The 18,848-nt window shown below is 39.4% G+C and overlaps 1 protein-coding gene across 1 annotated transcript in view; it reads right to left on the bottom strand.

Moving 5' to 3' along the window:
* The window catches only part of TMEM163 (transmembrane protein 163), a 104,548-nt gene that overhangs the window by 41,343 nt on the left and 44,357 nt on the right, over positions 1–18,848 (bottom strand). The window contains exons 3-4 of the mRNA XM_058194156.1: positions 8,741–8,784; positions 6,911–7,002 (exon numbers count right to left, since the gene is read on the bottom strand). Of these exons, the coding sequence (XP_058050139.1) occupies positions 6,911–7,002; positions 8,741–8,784 (136 nt within the window). The remainder of the gene's footprint in view (positions 1–6,910; positions 7,003–8,740; positions 8,785–18,848) is intronic.

Below are 18,848 nucleotides of genomic sequence, written 5' to 3'. Positions count from 1 at the left end.
CAGTTAGTCCAGAATGTGGCTACACGGGTAATAAAGGGAGCACCACGTTGCTCCCATATAACACCCATCCTGCGTGGCCTGCATTGGCTGCCGGTAGCCTTCCGGGTGCAATTCAAGGTGTTAGTGACCACCTTCAAAGCGCTCCATGGCTTAGGACCGGGGTATCTACGAGACCGCCTTCTGCCACCGATAGCCTCCCAACGACCTGTGCGCTCCCACAGAGTGGGCCTGCTCAGGGTGCTGTCAACCAAACAATGTCGGTTGGCGGCCCCCAGAGGGAGAGCCTTCTCTGTGGCAGTACCGGCTCTTTGGAACAAGTTACCTCTGGGGTTACACCAACTCCCTGACCTCCGAACCTTCAAGAGGGAATTAAAAACTTTATTATTTAATCGTGTGGGACTAGACTAAATGTATTCTAAATGTATTTTAATTATAGCTTTTAAATTTTAAAGGGTTTTATGTCGGCTTTGACTGTTTTAGCAATTTGGCCAATTAATATATTCGTTTTAAATGTTTTTTAAATTTGTTATTTATATTATGTGTATTTTTGTATTTTTAATATGGCTGTAAACCGCCCTGAGTCCTTCGGGAGAAGGGCAGTATAGAAATTGGATTAATAAATAAATAAATAAATAAACGTATCGATTCCGTCTCCCTGTGGTGTGGGTTGGCGGTTCTGAAGTTGAGTCAAAGGAGCAAATGATCTGACCATGACAGGGGATTAATGACTAAGTCCCCTAATTCTAGATCATTCAGCCACTGTCCCGAGACAAAAATCAGATCCAGAGTGTTTCCCCCGTTGTGAGTGGGACCATTAACTAACTGGGTCAGGTCCAAGGCTGTCATGGAGGCCATGAACTCCCAAGCCGCCGACGATGATTTACCAACTGATGGCAGGTTGAAATCCCCCATAACCATAAGTCTGGGGTTATCAACCGCCGTCCTGGCTATCACCTCCAGCAGCTCGGGCAGGGCTGTTGCCACACAGCAAGGAGCCAGGTACGTGATCAGCAAGCCCACCTGCATCCCATCACCCCACTTCACAAGGAGAGACTCACATCCGGCTATCTGCAGGACAGTGACCTCCCTCGGTTCCAAACCTTCATTAACAATAACTGCCACCCCACTCCCACCCCTACCTTGGGCCCTCGGCTGATGGAATGCACGGAAGCCCGGTGGGCACATTTCAACGAGGGGGACCCACTCCTCTGTGCCCAACCAGGTCTCCGAAATGCCCATCAGGTCCGCACCCCCCTCCTGTATAAGATCACAAATGAGGGGGGCTTTATTCAACACGGACCTGGCATTACACAACATCAGCTGAAGGTCCAGGCTCTGAGGAGTCTGGCTACATGCAATACGGGAGAAGTCCGAGGACCCGGAGTGCATGACCGCTCACAAACAGTGGGCACGCACTCCCTGAACATGATATGGGCCCCCGCTTCCACCATATCTGCCCCTCCCAGTTACCATGCCGATGGAATAACCCTCGTAAGATCGAGCCCCAGTTTCCTCCTTAGCACCCGAACCTATAACCTCCGTACTGCGAGCTCTCGCAGGGCCTAGCCGTATCCCCAACGGATTGCCCCCCCCATCCATCTCAACCCTCCCTCCCCTTAAAAAACCCTTAAAAGCAGATGTTAAAAAATTCCTAAGACATTTCTTCGACGCATGCCACCTCTCGGGATTCCAAAATCCGTCTATGAGGTAGGCCCTCATAAAGTGGAGGGCCTATTCTGCGAGAGGGGGGAATCTCGCAGCCCAAGAAGTTCTGCTGGAGAATATCTCATAGTTCTGGTGAAAAATGGTGAAAAATGGATCAGCTTCATCCCGATCAGAGAGATGGTAATTATAGCAGGACACTGGTGCATTTTACATTCCAAATGACATCAACAGAACTTCAAAAAGCTTCATCATTTTGCATAGAGTATGTCTCTACATTTCTAAATTCATTAGGAAACAGTGACCATAATGTTTTAGGCCTAACAGTGTACTCTTGGCAGAAATTCTCCATCTATGCACATAATTTCAGGTATGTAGATAAGATCTGACCAATAGGATATTTTGACAAGGTTTGAAATGCATAACAATATCTTATTGATTGTTGATTTTTTTAAATTTGGGGACTAGCTATGGGCTAATTAAGGGATAAATTAGCTATAATTAAGAAGGTGATAGATCTCAGAACAAGGATAATTAGCTCAACAAAGATCCATACAGTATTCAAGTAGGAGATTTAATAGGTATTATAAGGTTCAAAAAAAGATTAACAATTTCCTTTACCTATACGTGGCAGGAGGGAAGTAGTCATACACACATTTACAAAAGACAGCTGGAAGCTAGAACACACACATGCTTAACGTATAGACTAGCATGCTTATTCTACTTATTCTAATTTAAGGAAAGAAAATGTAGAGAGAAAAGAAACAGTATTGACAGAATACAAGGAAAGGGATGGTTATATAGAGCATTCAGAAAATAAGTTGATAGAGTATAAATTAATAAAAGAAGAAAAAGAAAAAAATATTTTTCTGCTAAGCAGAATTATCAGTTCCAGATTGGATAGTTTGAGGACAATTGATGTCTCCATCTGCACAGGCTAGACTTTGCAATCTATACAATAGAGCCAATATATGCAACATCAAATGCCTCTTATATTTGTGGTGCCCACAACATCTTCTGGACATAGAATCTGGCTGAAATGAAGAGAAGACTAAACAAAGGCTAAATTAACTATTAGGGTAATTGGGCACCAAAACCTATTCAACTAGCTTTAACTGTATGGTAATCAATAATACAACTAGTTAACATTGCTTTTTTATATCAATTTACTCATCATAGGTTCTTTCACCACTGAAATAAATAACTAATCAGCAAGAGAAACGTACTTGTGTTAATCTTCCTTGACTCTCACATTCTCTATATATGTATACTTAACCTATAATATTCCTCAGGCAGCATGGCTTTTGCTGAGAAACCTGGAAGTAGATATCGAGATGTTGTCCGGGGGTAGGATGGGAGGTTACATGCTGTATCTCAGGAACTTCATTAAACACTCAAGGACCAGAATTTATTTTATTTTATTTATTTATTTAATCAAATTTGTATACCGCCCTATCTCCCGAGGGACTCAGGGCGGTTCACAGGCCAATAAAAACATATAAATACAAATTAAGAACACAATTAAAAAACTTATTCTAAAGCCAAATTAATTAAAAATGATATAAATATTAAAACCAATTAAAATCAATATAAATTTAAAACCTACTCCAGTCCTGCGCAAATGAATAAATATGTTTTAAGCTCGCGGCGGAAGGTTCGGAGGTCCAGAAGTTGACGAAGTCCTGGGGGGAGTTCGTTCCAGAGGGTGGGAGCCCCCACAGAGAAGGCTCTTCCCCTGGGTGTCGCCAGACGACACTGCCTAGCTGACGGCACCCTGAGGAGTCCCTCTCTGTGAGAGCGCACGGGTCGGTGAGAGGTATTCGGTAGCAGTAGGCGGTCCCGTAAGTAAAGAATGATTAGGAATACAGGTAGTCCTTGATTTACAACCATTCATTTAGTGACCACATTGAAAAAAGGGACATATGATTGTTTCTCACACATATGACCATTGCAGCATCACTGCTTATATGAACAAAATTCAGACAGTTAGCAACTGGCATGTATTTATGTCCTGGGGTCATATGGTCACCTTTTATTACCTTCTGACAAGCAAAGTCAAAGCAGGAGCCAGATTCACTTGACAATCCTATTACTAACTTAACAACTGCAGCGATTCACTTAACAACTGTGGCAAGAAAAACTGAAAACTGCGGCAAAATTCACTTAAATGTCTCCCTTAGTAACAACAATTCTGGGCTGAATTGTGGTCATAAGTCAAGGGGTATCTGTACATCAGACAGAGAATCAGGCTGGGGATTCAATGAGGCAAAAGTAACCTAAAAGTGGTCTCTTACGCATCAAAACGATTAAGGAAAGAAGTAGCATTTCCGTTTCTGAAGAAGGGAGTTTAGCTGAGAGAATGAAGAATTCAGAATGATGCAAGGGCCAACAAGGAATAGAAGGAAGACATATTTTTTACAGCCAGATCGTATGCTGAGGGCCAGGCAGAGCAAAGAGAATCGCTCAATATGTTTGCAAAGTTATTTATAGGACTCTTGATGCAAGTGACAAGAGCTTTGGCTCTGATACTATAGAGCACTTTATTATATCTGTTTCTGAAATACAAATGGCAGCTTTCTATTCTAACATACACAAAACATGGGGTTTTTTGGTGACACCTCTTTTCTGATTTTAGATAAGACAGAAATTGGTCTCTGAAATGCTGAGTTTGTACAATACAACAATGAAACAAGAACTTTGAGCTTTAGCCTCTTTCAGTTTTAGGTCTTAAAATCATTGGTGGCCGCAACCAGTTTAACAACCGGTTCGGTGAGTGTGCGCTTCACACGCGCTTATACGCAGCGTTCAAAATACAGCAATTTGAAGCTCAGCTGCTTACCTTTTAAGGCAGCCCTGGTAAGTAGAAAAGTGGAGGCACGGAAATCAGCGGTGCCGCACAAATCAGCTGAGCCAGAAAGAAGGAAATATAGGACAGGATAGGGCGGGGGTGAACGAGTGGGTGAGGCCAGCCAATTATCAGAACTTGTCGTGTCCCACTCCCCCTCCGACGGCCAGGTCTGGGAAGTCTGTATCAAGCGTGGCCACAAAGCCTCTACAGCTTTGCCAAATTCCTTTCAAAGTTCTCAGGGCAGGCAGGAATCCAAGGTGTGACTTCAGCAAACCAGATGAGACTTTGCTTGACTCAAATTGCTTGACTCAAGCTGGTCTTTTATATAGGCCATGAGGTGTGGCTCCATGACTCAGCACTTATCCAGGCCTGCCCCTCCCTTCCTTTTGCTGATGTCGCCTCTCCATTCTCCGGAAGCGGGGATCCGTCCACTGTGACTTTCCGTCCTCCTGATCTGCTGCCGGCAATTCTAGCACGTGGCTGGCTTTGTGCTCACATGCTGTAGAAGGGAGGCTTGTTTGCTCATTCCTGACATTCTGTCCGGGCATGGTGCCAGGGCTGGGGGCTGGAGGCATGCCAGGCCGTTCCTCTTCATTATCAGACTCTGACTCAGATAGCAGGAGATGGGAGGGGCCCGGCTGAGGAGAGGAGGGCGGGCGAGGCACAGCAGAACTACTGGTTCGCCCAAACCAGTCCAAACAGCCCACCACTGCTTAAAATATACATACTCAATGATTTTATATATAAAAAATATCATAAGGCTTACTACCAATGCCTATGGTAACATATAACATCAATTATCTTTTAAATGCTTTACCCAGCAAATTTAGATTAAAAGTATCATTCATCTACCTATTCTATAATACAAACTGAGAAACATACAAGAAAATATCAAAGCACTATGATCAAAATTATTCATGCTTATCCTAGTGATTCATGTTTATTCTAATTTACAGTATATTTACTTAGCTGTTGAATATGAAACAGTGAAGCACAATATGATTATATCTATCTAATGATTCCAAGTAATTTCATACAAGATTATTTACTTTGTATTTTTTCTGTCCTAAATGTTGCAGTAGGCATGCAGTGGCAAAATGAATTACAGCTCCATCCTTTTTTCCTATCCACAGGGCCCTCGTTTCTGTTATTTACAAAATAATGAGCAATGCAAGAGGTAAGGATGTACTTACTGTAAGTATAACTTTAGTTTGTCCCTGACGTTATAATTATTTATTCATGTTTGACTTCTAATGCCACTTTTCTGATCAAACTTACTCAACCATAGGCTAGGAAGTTCAAAATCAGTACTCGTCTAGAACCTAGACTAGGTGAAATTATGATAAATGAAGCCATGGCATATTACATACAGTACTCAGTTCTTTCCCCCATTTTCATTGAGGTTACAAGGTTCTTCAGAAGATACTACAACTGCTCATGACAGTTTCTAAGATTTACTAAACAGGTGTACATGAGTGTTGTAACAATTATTTTAATCTCTGATCTTTTTTTACTGGTACTTTCCCTCTATAAGCAACTTCCTAAGGTACTGTTTCATTACATAAAACATGGAGGTGTTTATTTTTCTTGCATACATGCACAAAATCATATTCAGAAGCAAGCATTTTTTCTACATCCCCTACATCCCCAACATGCACAATTGCAACTCGGTTTACTTCTTCTTCCAATCACCACCTCTTGTAGCAAACTCTCCTTCGTAATGAATAAAAAAGTGTATAAGAGGATAAAATCTGTGTCTTTCCTGCCCCAAACATATAATCTGATTAGCATGGGGTGACACCCTAACCAATTGAAACCTCAGCCAGGATGAATGAATAGAAATCATGGATTTCCTATATAGCTACATACTTGATAATTATACACCTAAAACAAGTATCTACCTTCACCCATTTATGTGGAGAAACACTAAAAGTCAAATAGCAGTTTGCTGAAAGGTTTATTAAAGGAAAATGGTCCACAGGGGGGGAAAAGCAGCACCTTAGCAGATAGATCATATTCTGTCAGTGGAATAAGATAAAATCAAAATAATGAGTTACTGCTGCACCTTTACACAAATTATGCTTTGATAGATTGCCTGCTTTGAGATCCCCCACTGTGCCACTTAATGCAGCAGGGCCAGTCTGTTCAATGTGAATTTCAAGCTGCAGGTACCAATGTATGCCTCCCGCACTGTAGGATGCATCCAAGGTTTTCAGCAACCACTGTTCAAAGGAGCTATATTACATATGGTGCTTTCCTGTGGTGCTGTGAAAAGATTTTTAGTATGGTGTCACCAGGAGGTTTCCAGAAATCATGAGGGCAGAAAAAAATAATTGGCCCAGTAGAAATAAAGTATTAATGAAAGCTTCAGCAGAGATAAAAATAGCTTTAAGTACTCACATATATTCTCTGTGCGCCGAATGAACCGCTGCTGCATTGCTGTAACGCCACAGAACTATCACTGAAGACAACACATCCAAAATAGCATCAAACTGGAAAGGTAATAAAAAAATTAATTGGGGCAACTAAGGCAAAAGATTGTTGCAATGAAAGATTGCTAAGGGTGCTGCAAAGCTATGTATGGATGCAGCATTCATCTTTGGAATAAAAAGCAAGGAACATTAAAAGTTGACTTTTTTATTTTAAAAGAAACAAAAGACAATACAATTACGTCAGTTCAAGGAGTAATAAAATTTTAAAACCCTTCAATCATACAGTGTAACTTCTTTTCTGCTGCAAAACACATACATATTTAAAAACAAGACTTTTCTATAAGGGTAGAAAGGTCAAACTTATGGCAAAGCGATGAACGTTACTGTCAAATAATAAAAACTAAAGTGCAGATTGTTACTGAATTTTCTAAATTAGAAAATTATAGTACCAACTTCATATCTCTGATGGATTCACACGAACACCACCAGAATTATCTGTTTTCTTAGACACCTGATTGACAACAGTCACTAGTTCAAACTACAATTCTTACTAGATATAAATGATGATGATCTGAGGAACAAACGTTTTTTAAAGAGTTCTTAATGAATATATGAACATAAATATAATTACAAAAGATGATTTCTTTATTAACGGATTGGTGTATTTATTAGATAGATCTCCCAACTTTCCTTCAGCTCACGAGGCAGACATAGCTCTCCCTCCCTATTTTCTCAAAATAAAACGATTTAATAGATTGGGCTGTGACAGTATCAAAATCACCCACTGAACTTCTGTGGATGAGGATGGCCTTAAACTCTGAGTCCAGCCCTAGACCTGAACCACTGTACAACGTCAGTGGCATAACGATAACATGGAGGTGGAATGTAATCATCTAATTTTGGGGTTGGAAGAGGAGGATTGTTTATTTGAAATTTGCCCTTAGTATTAGAACTTTTTAATGCTATGTAAATGCTATGTGAACTACCATAAAATGTCTACCTATTCCATACTTTGCTTCTAACAGAGCTTTCAGTACTTGCAAATCAGCATGAAGCTGATTAATCTCCTGATACTGAGACTTAACCTGAGAATATACACTGAAAGGGGTGCGGTGGCTCAGGGGCTAAGTGGTTAAGATGTTGAGCTTGTTGAGGTCGGCAATTCAGTGGTTTGAATCCCCAGTGCCGCATAATGGGGTGATCTCCCATTACTTGTCCCAGCTTCTGCCAACCTAGCAGTTCAAAAGCATGTAAAAAATGCAAGTAGAACAATAGGGACCACCTTTGGTGGGAAGGTAACAGCATTTCGTGCACCTTTGGCGTTTAGTCATGCTGGCTACATGACTACTGAAACTTCTTCGGACAGCGCTGGCTCTTTGGCTTTGAAACGGAAATGAGCACCGGCTCCTAGAGTTAGGAACGACCAGCACATATGTACGAGGGAAACCTTTACCTTTCTACACAGAGAATTAAGTTAGCTCTTGCTTAACACTATTGATAAAACAAGCCTCCACAAATTGGACTAAGCCTCTGTTGAAATGTGCTTGAGTTACGCTAGCTAATACAAGAAACAGTGGCCAATTCTGGGAGCATGCTTTAGACCCATTTCTAATTCTTCAGTGAAATTCAAATAAGAAATCCTACCTAAAATCCAATTAGTCTTCTGGTCTGATTGTTTAACTTTACTTATGGTTCCTCTCTTTCTTAAACTTCTTTGTGTGAATTGATAGTATTTGTGGCAACTGTGGATGAAACTGGTGGATTCGATCAGAAAAAAACAAGTTATGAGAATACTTACTGCAAATCCAAATGATGAAGCACTGTACCTCATTACAGAGACAGCTAAAAGGAAAAAGAAATTTTAAAATCTACATTGATTGAAATTGCATGCTTGATTAGTCAGTCACTCATTCTGAATAAATGATACTACTGTAGTACATTAACCTCAAAACGAATATATCAGAATTGTTATTCAGAAACTAGAGAAAGGCTGAAGAATAAGAAAGAATATTTGGAAAGAAAATGTGCATCACATGCTGAAGATATAAATTCACTATTTTGTCATAAATATTTATAAACAATAAATTTTAGAATTAATTTAAAATGTTAATGTGATGAAAGCTATTAAAACATAAGGATTCTCTCTATGCAATTATAGAGTTCTGTTTTTTATGTGGAAGGACAAGAGACACTTCCTCCTATTATTTGCAGTTCTTTGAATCCTTTCAATTCCCTGAAATGCTGCGTTTTGATTTCTACTCACAAGAATTTTCTGTAGAGTTATTGTTACTGAAATAAAGAATGCTGCTATCAGAACCATTTTTAAGAAATAAAATTTTCATAGGTTTTTTTCAGTTGTTCAGATCAACACTAGCCAATACCAATTGTTCATTTTTGTATTGCTATAGTTGAAGCTGTGGAAATTTCAAAATACAAATTTCAGGTGCATTCAACATCCTAAGAGAATGTTTTTTAATCTTGGGCACTTTAAGATGGATGGACTTCAACTCCCAGAATTCCACAGCCAGCTTTGCTGCCCTATGGTTACTGCATAAAGGGCCTTGAACATATAAACCATCATCAAATTATTATTTTTTTACCATTTAAAATATTCATTACTAAACCTTGTCTTTCTTTTTTATGTAAAAATAAGAAAAGAGAAATAAGGAAACAAAAATGTATAGTTCTCATATACTATTGAAAATGGGCATATTTAGTCATGTCATCTAATGTAATTGTTAATACCCAATCAATCTACTTAGCAACGGAAGAAAAATTTAAACTTGTAAATTAAAACGAATTGATTTTTGTATGGATTTGCAATCAGGATTCCCAGGATTAAAGGCCCATTTTGCTCTAGAAAGTTAAAAAGTTCTTCAGATCAAAGGCCAGCTGACTTTTTTTTGTTTCCTGATCTAATGTAGAAGTAGCACTTTCCACCTTAGACATAGCCTTCAATAAGTACACTATGGGTTGTTTCAGTGATGACCACAACAGGGGATAAGAACTGCCTAGCTCCGTGATGGCGAACCTATGGCATGTGTGCCGGAAAGCCATCTCTCTAGGCACGCCAGCCATCACCCCTTGCTCTTCCGGGCTCCTCACTCATGCGGGAAAGCTGGAAACCAGAAGAGCAGCTCCCTAGTATGCATATGGGCACCGGAAATCTGAGCTTCCTGTTTCTGGTGTGCACATGCGCGCCGGCCAGCTGGTCTTTGTGTGCACATGTACGCCAGAAACTGGAAGACCAGATGACTGGCAAGCATAGGCATGCTGAAACCGGAAGCTTCCCGGCGCACACATGCACGTCAGGGAGCTGGTCTTCCTGTTTCTGGCATTCCCACGCACTCGGTGACGAAAAGGTTTGCCAATACTGGCCTAGCTCCTTTAGGCCACTTGTGGCTGTTGTAGATCCACACTCCTCCCTCTAGCTGCTGCCGACCTCCTTCCTTCAATTTTGGTTTGTGTTGTAGGACTGACAGGATGGCAAGAGCAAAGTAAAAGAACCAAGATTGTGAGAGAAAAGCCTCTGACCTCTGCTTAACAGATTTCACTGTAGATTAGAAGCAAGAGCCCTACAGGTTGTAGCTTCAGGACAAGGAACAAATCGTGGAGAATTCTTCTTCAGTTGTTGGAAGAGGGTTTCAGGGTTTCGTATAGATCCCCCCTGTCTGTATGGCAAGTGCTGGCTCTTTCCAATGACTCTCTGGCTCTTTCTGCCTATCCAAATTCCAATTTTGACTGAAGAAGTTACTTGGATGTGTAACGAAACGTCTCAGTTTTAATAAACTTTGGTTTATTTGCCGTGATTTAACTTTTTAAGATACTTTTGGTCTGGATGATTTAACCTTCATTTACATATTTCTACATGTTATAAGGAAGTCTTGGTCTAGAAAGTGATAAAGAACTCTTGTAAGCCAGTGTTTCCCAAATCTTGGTAAATTACCCAAAATTGGGTAAAAGTAGTTTATCTTTAGGTAATGACATATAAACCACAACTGGAACATTTAAATTGACTTAAAGATTTTTACCTACATTGGGTAAAAAGGACTTTCTAATAAATGGTTTGGGGTATTTTTTATTTATTAGATTCTTTTTTTTAATCCTACCTTAATTACTTTAACTCAAGGTGGCAACATATATAATACTCCTTCCTCCTCCTATTATCTCCACAACAACCACCCTATGTGGTGAGCTGGGCTGAGACTCACCTAGCCTTTCATGCCTAAAGTGGGATTAGAACTCCCAGTCTCCTAGTTTCTAGCCTGGAGCCTTAGGGCCTCTTGTGGCTCAACAGGCTAATGCAGTCTGTTAGTAACATAGCTGCCTGCAATTACAATTACTGCAGGTTCGAGTCCCACCAGGCCCAAGGTTGACTCAGCCTTCCATCCTTTATAAGGTAGGTAAAATGAGGACCCAGATTGTTGGGGGGGCAATACAAGTTGACTTTGTATATAATATACAAATGGATGAGACTATTGCCTTACACAATGTAAGCCGCCCTGAGTCTTCAGAGAAGGGTGGGATATAAATTAAAAATAAACCAAAAAAACCAAAAAAACCTAGCAGACCAAACTGGGTCTCTGAAGGAAAAGTTTTGGGAAGCAGGACCTCAACAAACCCAACTGTTTGTCAGACCTGAGTAGAAACAAGGGACTCAGTGGGCTCCATTTATCATATAAGAATGATACAAAATGAAAAGGGAAAAAAATTTTTTTTCCAAAATACCCTTCAACACTGGAAATTAGAAATAACAAATAGGCACATGCGCATGTGCATGCACACACACATACACACACACTCACACAAGTACAATCATTTATAGGAATAATCTATAAAGAAAAGTTGTAACTTTATCTCTACATTGTAGAGAGCAGAAAGGACATATAGCTTAAAGACTGATAAAAATATTTATTAAATGATAAAGTTTATTTTCCTTTATCATTGTGTATTCCAAATATTTCTGATAAATGGTTGGATAGGCAGCTGGTTCCTATTTTATTGCTAGGAGCCCAAACCTAATTATCTTTGATAACTGATTCTAAAAATGAATGTGTATGTATTTCAAAATGTGATGAAAGAGGATCTTTTTTTAGCACAGTCTATGTAGTATTTGTGCTTAAGAGGGAGAAAATATGCATTTCCTCCTTCTGTTCTGTGTCTGCACCCTTAAATCACCTGCTTAAGACTTCACAGATTTTAGTTATACACAAGAAACAGGTACTGGTACTGAAAGCAGAAATCCTACTTTGTAGCTTTCTCCACATTGTTTACTGAAACAGAACATATGCATTCTTCAACAAGATGTTAAAAAGAAACAGAAAGTAAGTGGATTGGTTGCTTTGGCTCCAGCCGTGAAGTTATTCTATCTGATTCCATAAGAAAATATAGATTAATGAGATATCCCTTTGTGCTTGGTTTAAGTATTATTATATAATGGGCAAGGAACTATTAACCTGAAGGTAAATTACAACCTCTGAATAAGAGGAGCCTGGTAGCATTCTTTCAGACTAACACCTTTCATTAAAAGGCATATAATTTTTTCATCACAGCACATAGGCCTTCTAATAAACTATATTAGTTTTAAAAAGTGTAACCAGTTTCTTCTACTTAATCTACATGGAATTGTATGCAGAGAGTAAATGACAGTCAAGAGACACATTTCGAAAGAGGGATTTTTTTTACAAAAAAACAACAACCATAAAGTGTTCCTTCTTTTTAAATGTTCCTTCTTTTTATGGCATTTATTGTTATATGATTTGATAATTATCAACATATATATTATCTGAAAAAACTTTACATTAATTAAATAATCCCTTAAAATTAAAGGAATAATAATTTGTAGGTTTTATTGTTTTTTTTCCATAGCTCTTTCCATTGTTGTACTGTAATCATTTATTTGAAGTTTTGCATCCACTTTATCATTTTTTAAAACTTATTCCATCCCTGTGTCATATTTGAATTATACACACACATTTCCTAGTACGTGATCTTCTAAGTGTTTTAAATTCTGTCATCTATCTCAGAGTCCCTCCTTTCTTATTTAAAAGCAAGAAAGCATTATTGAGGCTGCTTTTTAAAAAGCATTTCTTTCGTTGTATCTTCATCTTTTACATTGTGATTAAATATATACATTGCTTTTAAATTAGTTTCAAAGCTACTCAAGTTTAAACACTTAGCAAACCAATACTGGTTAAAATGAGGTAAGCAATAACTTTTAAAGTAGAATTCTACGAAATTCATAACAGAGACCAGCTATTATTATACAAAGAATATTCTAACATGTACAAATATTTATTTCTAAATTCAATGATACTAATCCCTCTAAGGAATTTAAGTTTTATTTACAAAAATAAATGACCCTTTAAATAGATTGTACTTCTGAAAATCTGTCATAGTTATGTGTATATATAAAGAACAATAAAGACATAAAGCAAAAGCAAGTAATTCTAAATTTAAAAATCTGATTTAACATATGAACAATTATACTAACAGATCTATCATCTAAATTCATTATATCCACCCACTCTAGCATATTTTATTACAATGTAACAGAAGCACTGATTAATTAATGTCCTACTGAAATTCTCCAGAGATTTCATAAGAGTATCACTTCAGTCATGCCCCCCCCCAGGTTCAAATGCACTTGATACAAATAGCATCTTGAAAAGCATTTCACGTACTGTATTCTTGGTCTGATTATTAAAGTTGTCCATGCACACGTAAAATCCATACTTTAATAAGGAGGAAATGCTTTGCATGTAATCTATGTTCTTAAAAACAGGCAGCCAGATATAGTAATTAATTCAAACAACACATCTTACAGATTACAGATTACCTAAGATGTATAACAGATTACCTAAGATGGCGCCGACGAAGGCTGCCTCGGTGAAATGCTCTCTAATTGTTTCTTTATTTCTAATTGTTCTCTGTGACTCACTACGGATTTCCTACTCACGAGACCATCTGCTAAAAATTAAGGAACATTTCTTTAAGGAGCAGCTTTCTTTAATCTCACCCCCGCCTGTCTTTACAAACACGGAGGAGATTCTAACACAGGAGGAGGCAATTCCCACAGAGCCATGGATTACTAAAAAAACCAAACGACGGAAACGAAGGAAAAGAGGTAAATGATCTGGGATCTTAAACAGATTAAGAAGTCGCATTAAAACTCCTCTGCCTTCAATTTTCCTAACAAATATACGCTCACTTGCAAATAAGATGGATGAAATACTCCTCTTAAACAAATACTATTCTGATTTTCGCAATTCAGCAGTCCTATGCTTCTCTGAAACCTGGTTAAATGAATCAATTGAAAATAGCAGCCTGAACATTCCAGGATTTCAAATTGAACGATCAGACAGGATTCCAGAAACATCTGGTAAAAGAAAGGAGGAGGCTTATGCCTATATATTAATTCAACCTGGTGTCAAGATTTTAACATAATTTACAAATTATGTGACAAAACTTAGAGACATTAATAATCAACTGCAAACCTTACTATTCGCCTCGTGAATTTTCCTCATTTCTTCTAATTGCTGTTTATGTCCCACCACAAGCCTGTGTAAACAAGGCATTACGAACTCTAGCTGACCAAATCATGGAGGCTGAAGCCAAACACCCGGATTCACTGGCCATTGTTTTGGGAGATCTAAACAAGGCAAACTTAAGGAAAGAACTACCAAAATACTTTCAGCATGTCAATTGTCCCACCAGAGGCAAGAATACTCTAGACCACTGCTACACAACACTAAAAGATGCCTATCGGTCTTTACCACGTGCAGCTGTAGGACACTCTGATCATTGCATGATTCACCTTGTACCTGCTTACAGGCAAAGACTTAAAGCCATAAAACCAATAATTAAATCAGTGAAAACCTGGACGGAGGAATCAGAATTAAAGCTACAGGCATGTTTTGACTGCACTGATTGGAATATTTTAAAGATACCTCTGCAGACCTGGATGAACTCACAGATACTGTAACATCATATGTCAGCTTCTGTGAAGACCTATGTGTACCTACAAGGAACTTGCGAATACACAGTAACAACAAACCTTGGTTTACACCTAAACTTAAGCAGCTACGACATTCCAAAGAGGAAGCCTACAGAAAAGGTGATAAAATGCTGTACAATCAGGCCAGAAATGCACTAACAAGGAGATAAGAGCAGCAAAAGATGCTACACTGAAAAGCTAAAGAATCAATTTTCAGCAAATGAACCAGCAAACATGTGGAAAACTCTTAAAAATATCACCGGCTATGGCAAACCTCCTTCCCAGGCTGAAGGTAATCAACAACTGGCAGATGACCTGAATGAGTTTTACTGCAGGTTTGAAAGGAAACTACAGCCACCTATCTCCACAACCCCATCTCAGACACACCAACAACAGCCAAGCCTCCTACAACTGACCCCATTTCATTGGGTTCACAACCCCTAGTGATCACAGAAAAGGAAGTGCAGGACCTATTTCACAGACAAAAGCCAGGAAAAGCTCCAGGCCCAGACAAGATAACTCCTTCTTGCTTAAAAGTCTGTGCTGACCAATTGGCCCCATCTTCACCCATATTTTCAATAAATCACTAGAGATGTGCTATGTTCCTTCTTGCTTCAAACGCTCTACCATCATCCCAGTGCCAAGAAGCCCACCATCAAGGAACTGAATGACTACAGACCAGTTGCTCTAACATCTGTAGTCATGAAAACCTTTGAAAGGCTAGTGCTTTCCTACCTGAAAACCATCACGGATCCGCTGTTAGACCCCTTGCAATTTGCATACCGAGCAAATAGATCAACAGATGATGCTGTTAATATGGCTCTGCACTACATCCTACAACATCTTGAGTCTCCAAAGACCTATGCAAGGTCTTTTTGTAGACTTTAGTTCAGCATTCAATACCATCATTCCAGACATTCTTCTAACTAAGCTAAACCAGCTACAGGTACCGGAACAGACTTGTAAGTGGATCACAAGCTTCCTAACAAACAGGAAGCAGCAGGTGAAGCTAAGCAAGATCACATCAAATACCTGTACAATTAGCACAGGGGCCCCCCAAGGCTGTGTGCTCTCCCCACTTCTCTTCTCTCTGTATACCAATGACTGCATCTCCAATGATCCATTTGTTAAGCTACTGAAGTTCGCAGATGACACAACAGTGATTGGTCTCATTCGAGACAATGACGAATCCGCATATAGACGAGGGGTAACGACTAGCCTTGTGGTGCAACCAAAACAATCTGGAACTGAACACACTCAAAACCGTAGAAATGGTGGTAGACTTTAGGAAAAACCCTTCCATACTTCCACCTCTCACAATACTTGACAACACAGTATCAACAGTAGAAACCTTCAAATTTCTGGGTTCTATCATATCGCAAGATCTCAAATGGACAGCTAACATCAAAACATCATTAAAAAGGACAACAAAGAATGTTCTTTCTGCGCCAACTCAGTAAGCTCAAACTGCCCAAGGAGCTGCTGATCCAATTCTACAGAGGAATTATTGAGTCTGTCATTTGCACCTCTATAACTGTCTGGTTCGGTTCTGCAACCCAACAAGAAAAACACAGACTTCAGAGGATAATTAGAACTGCAGAAAAATAATTGCTACCAACTTGCCTTCCATTGAGGACCTGTATACTGCACGAATCAAGAAGAGGGCCGTGAAAATATTTGCAGATCCCTCGCATCCTGGACATAAACTGTTTCAACTCCTACCCTCAAAACGACGCTATAGAGCACTGCACACCAGAACAACTAGACACAAGAACAGCTTTTTCCCGAAGGCCATCACTCTGCTAAACAAATAATTCCCTCAACACTGTCAGACTATTTACTGAATCTGCACTACTATTAATCGTTTCATAGTTCCCATCGCCAATCTCTTTCCACTTATGACTGTATGACTATAACTTGTTGCTGGCAATCCTTATGATTTATATTGATATATTGATCATCAATTGTGTTGTAAATGTTGTACCTTGATGAACGTATCTTTTCTTTTATGTACACTGAGAGCATATGCACCAAGACAAATTCCTTGTGTGTCCAATCACACTTGGCCAATAAAAAATTCTATTCTATTCTATCTTGCTACTATCTTTACATGATATCTAACACAGAAATCCACATGAAATTTTTATATATTATGTAAAATTTATATACCGTATATACTCGAGTATAAGCCGACCCGAATATAAGCCGAGGCACCTAATTTTACCACAAAAAACTGGGAAAAACTATTGACTCGAGTATAAGCCGAGGGTGGGAAATGAGACAGCTACTGGTCAATGTAAAAAATAAAGATAGAGCCAAGTAAAATAACATGAATATTTATTTGAACGAAAAACAATAAAAGTGCAAAAGGGGGAAGGAGGATTCCCAGCTCTAAACAAAGGGAAATCCCGGAATGCCAGCGCGAAAGGCGGTGCTCGCGTTCCTCCTCCCTTGCTCAAAAGCCCCAACATGATATTGGAATTGGATGCCATTATATACCTGCTGAGGGGATAATTTGAATAACTTGAAAGATATAAAAGCTCTAAACATATTTGTTTAAAAATCTAAAATCTATACTTAAAATAAATGAATATAAAGTAATAAAGTTCTTTAAAGTTGTAATTCACTTTGCTGCTGAAAAGAAAGGAAGCTTAACACCTTAAATGGTATTTATTAACTGAAATATCATCAAATCAAATATATAATGAGGTATATTATAATGACCTTTGTTTTCAGAAAGAAGCATGATGGAAGTTTTTCAATAAAGGGAAATATAGAAAAACTTAGTGTCATGCTCATATATCATCTTTACAGATGTTGTTAACACTATACTATGGCAGCATATGATGGTACAATGTTTCAATCAATTTCAGGATGAAAAACTCATCAATGAGGAGGAGGTATAATTTATTAACCTTGTATGATATCAGTTTCTCAAGGACTCTAGAAGGACCGAGGAAGAAATCTCTGCCCCTCCCACTTTCCCTTTCAAGGCAGCCTTCCAAGAGGACCTCTCGAAAAGAGCGAAAGCTTTCTCCTGGTCGTTTACCACCACCATACCCTCACGCCCGGCCATCCTAGGCTGGGTTAGAAACAAGGAGGAAGTTCAAGGACCACATCGATGGCACGAGCTCAGATTGCCGGCTGGGGATGATGGGCGCTGCAGTGCGATCTCGGGAGAGACTAGGGGAAGAAAGAATGACTGTTTCCCACACCCTAGGATTGGGAAAACATTGACCCCCTTAGTTGCGGGAGAAGGGTTGCGCTTCAAAGCGGTCGCCTCCATCCATCAATCCTTCTTTCCTTCCTTCCTTCCTTCCTTCCTTCCATCCATCCATCCATCCATCCATCCATCCATCCATCCATCCATCCATCCATCCATCCATCCATCCATCCATCCATCCATCCATCCATCCATCCATCCATCCATCCATCCATCCATCCATCCATCCATCCATCCATCCATCCATCCATCCTTTTTTTTCCCAGCGAGCGGTGCGTGTGTGTGACATGCAAGCAAGGCGTCTCACGGGCATGTGAACTGGGTATGTCTAGTTTAGGGGTGACATGATAGGAACATTCCAATATCTCAGGGGCTGCCACAAAGAAGGGGGAATCAAACTATTCTCCAAAGCACCTGAGGGCAGGACAAGAAGCATGGGTGGAAACTAATCAAGGAGAGAAGCAACCTAGAACTAAGGAGAAATTTCCTGACAGTTAGAACAATTAACCAGTGGAACAACTTGCCTCCAGAAGTTGTGAATGCTCTAACACTGGAAGTTTTTAAGAAGATATTGGATAAGCATTTGAAGTGGTATAAGGTTTCCTGCGTAAGCAGGGTTAGACTAGAAGACCTCCAAGGTCCTTCCAACTCTATTATTCTGTTTTTTTGTTCTGTTTTCTTTCTAAT

The sequence above is a fragment of the Ahaetulla prasina genome, chromosome 1, assembly GCF_028640845.1.
Source record: "Ahaetulla prasina isolate Xishuangbanna chromosome 1, ASM2864084v1, whole genome shotgun sequence".
NCBI lineage: Eukaryota > Metazoa > Chordata > Lepidosauria > Squamata > Colubridae > Ahaetulla > Ahaetulla prasina.
The sequence above is the reverse complement of the archived record's forward strand: the minus strand, read 5'-3'. Positions and strand labels throughout refer to the sequence as shown.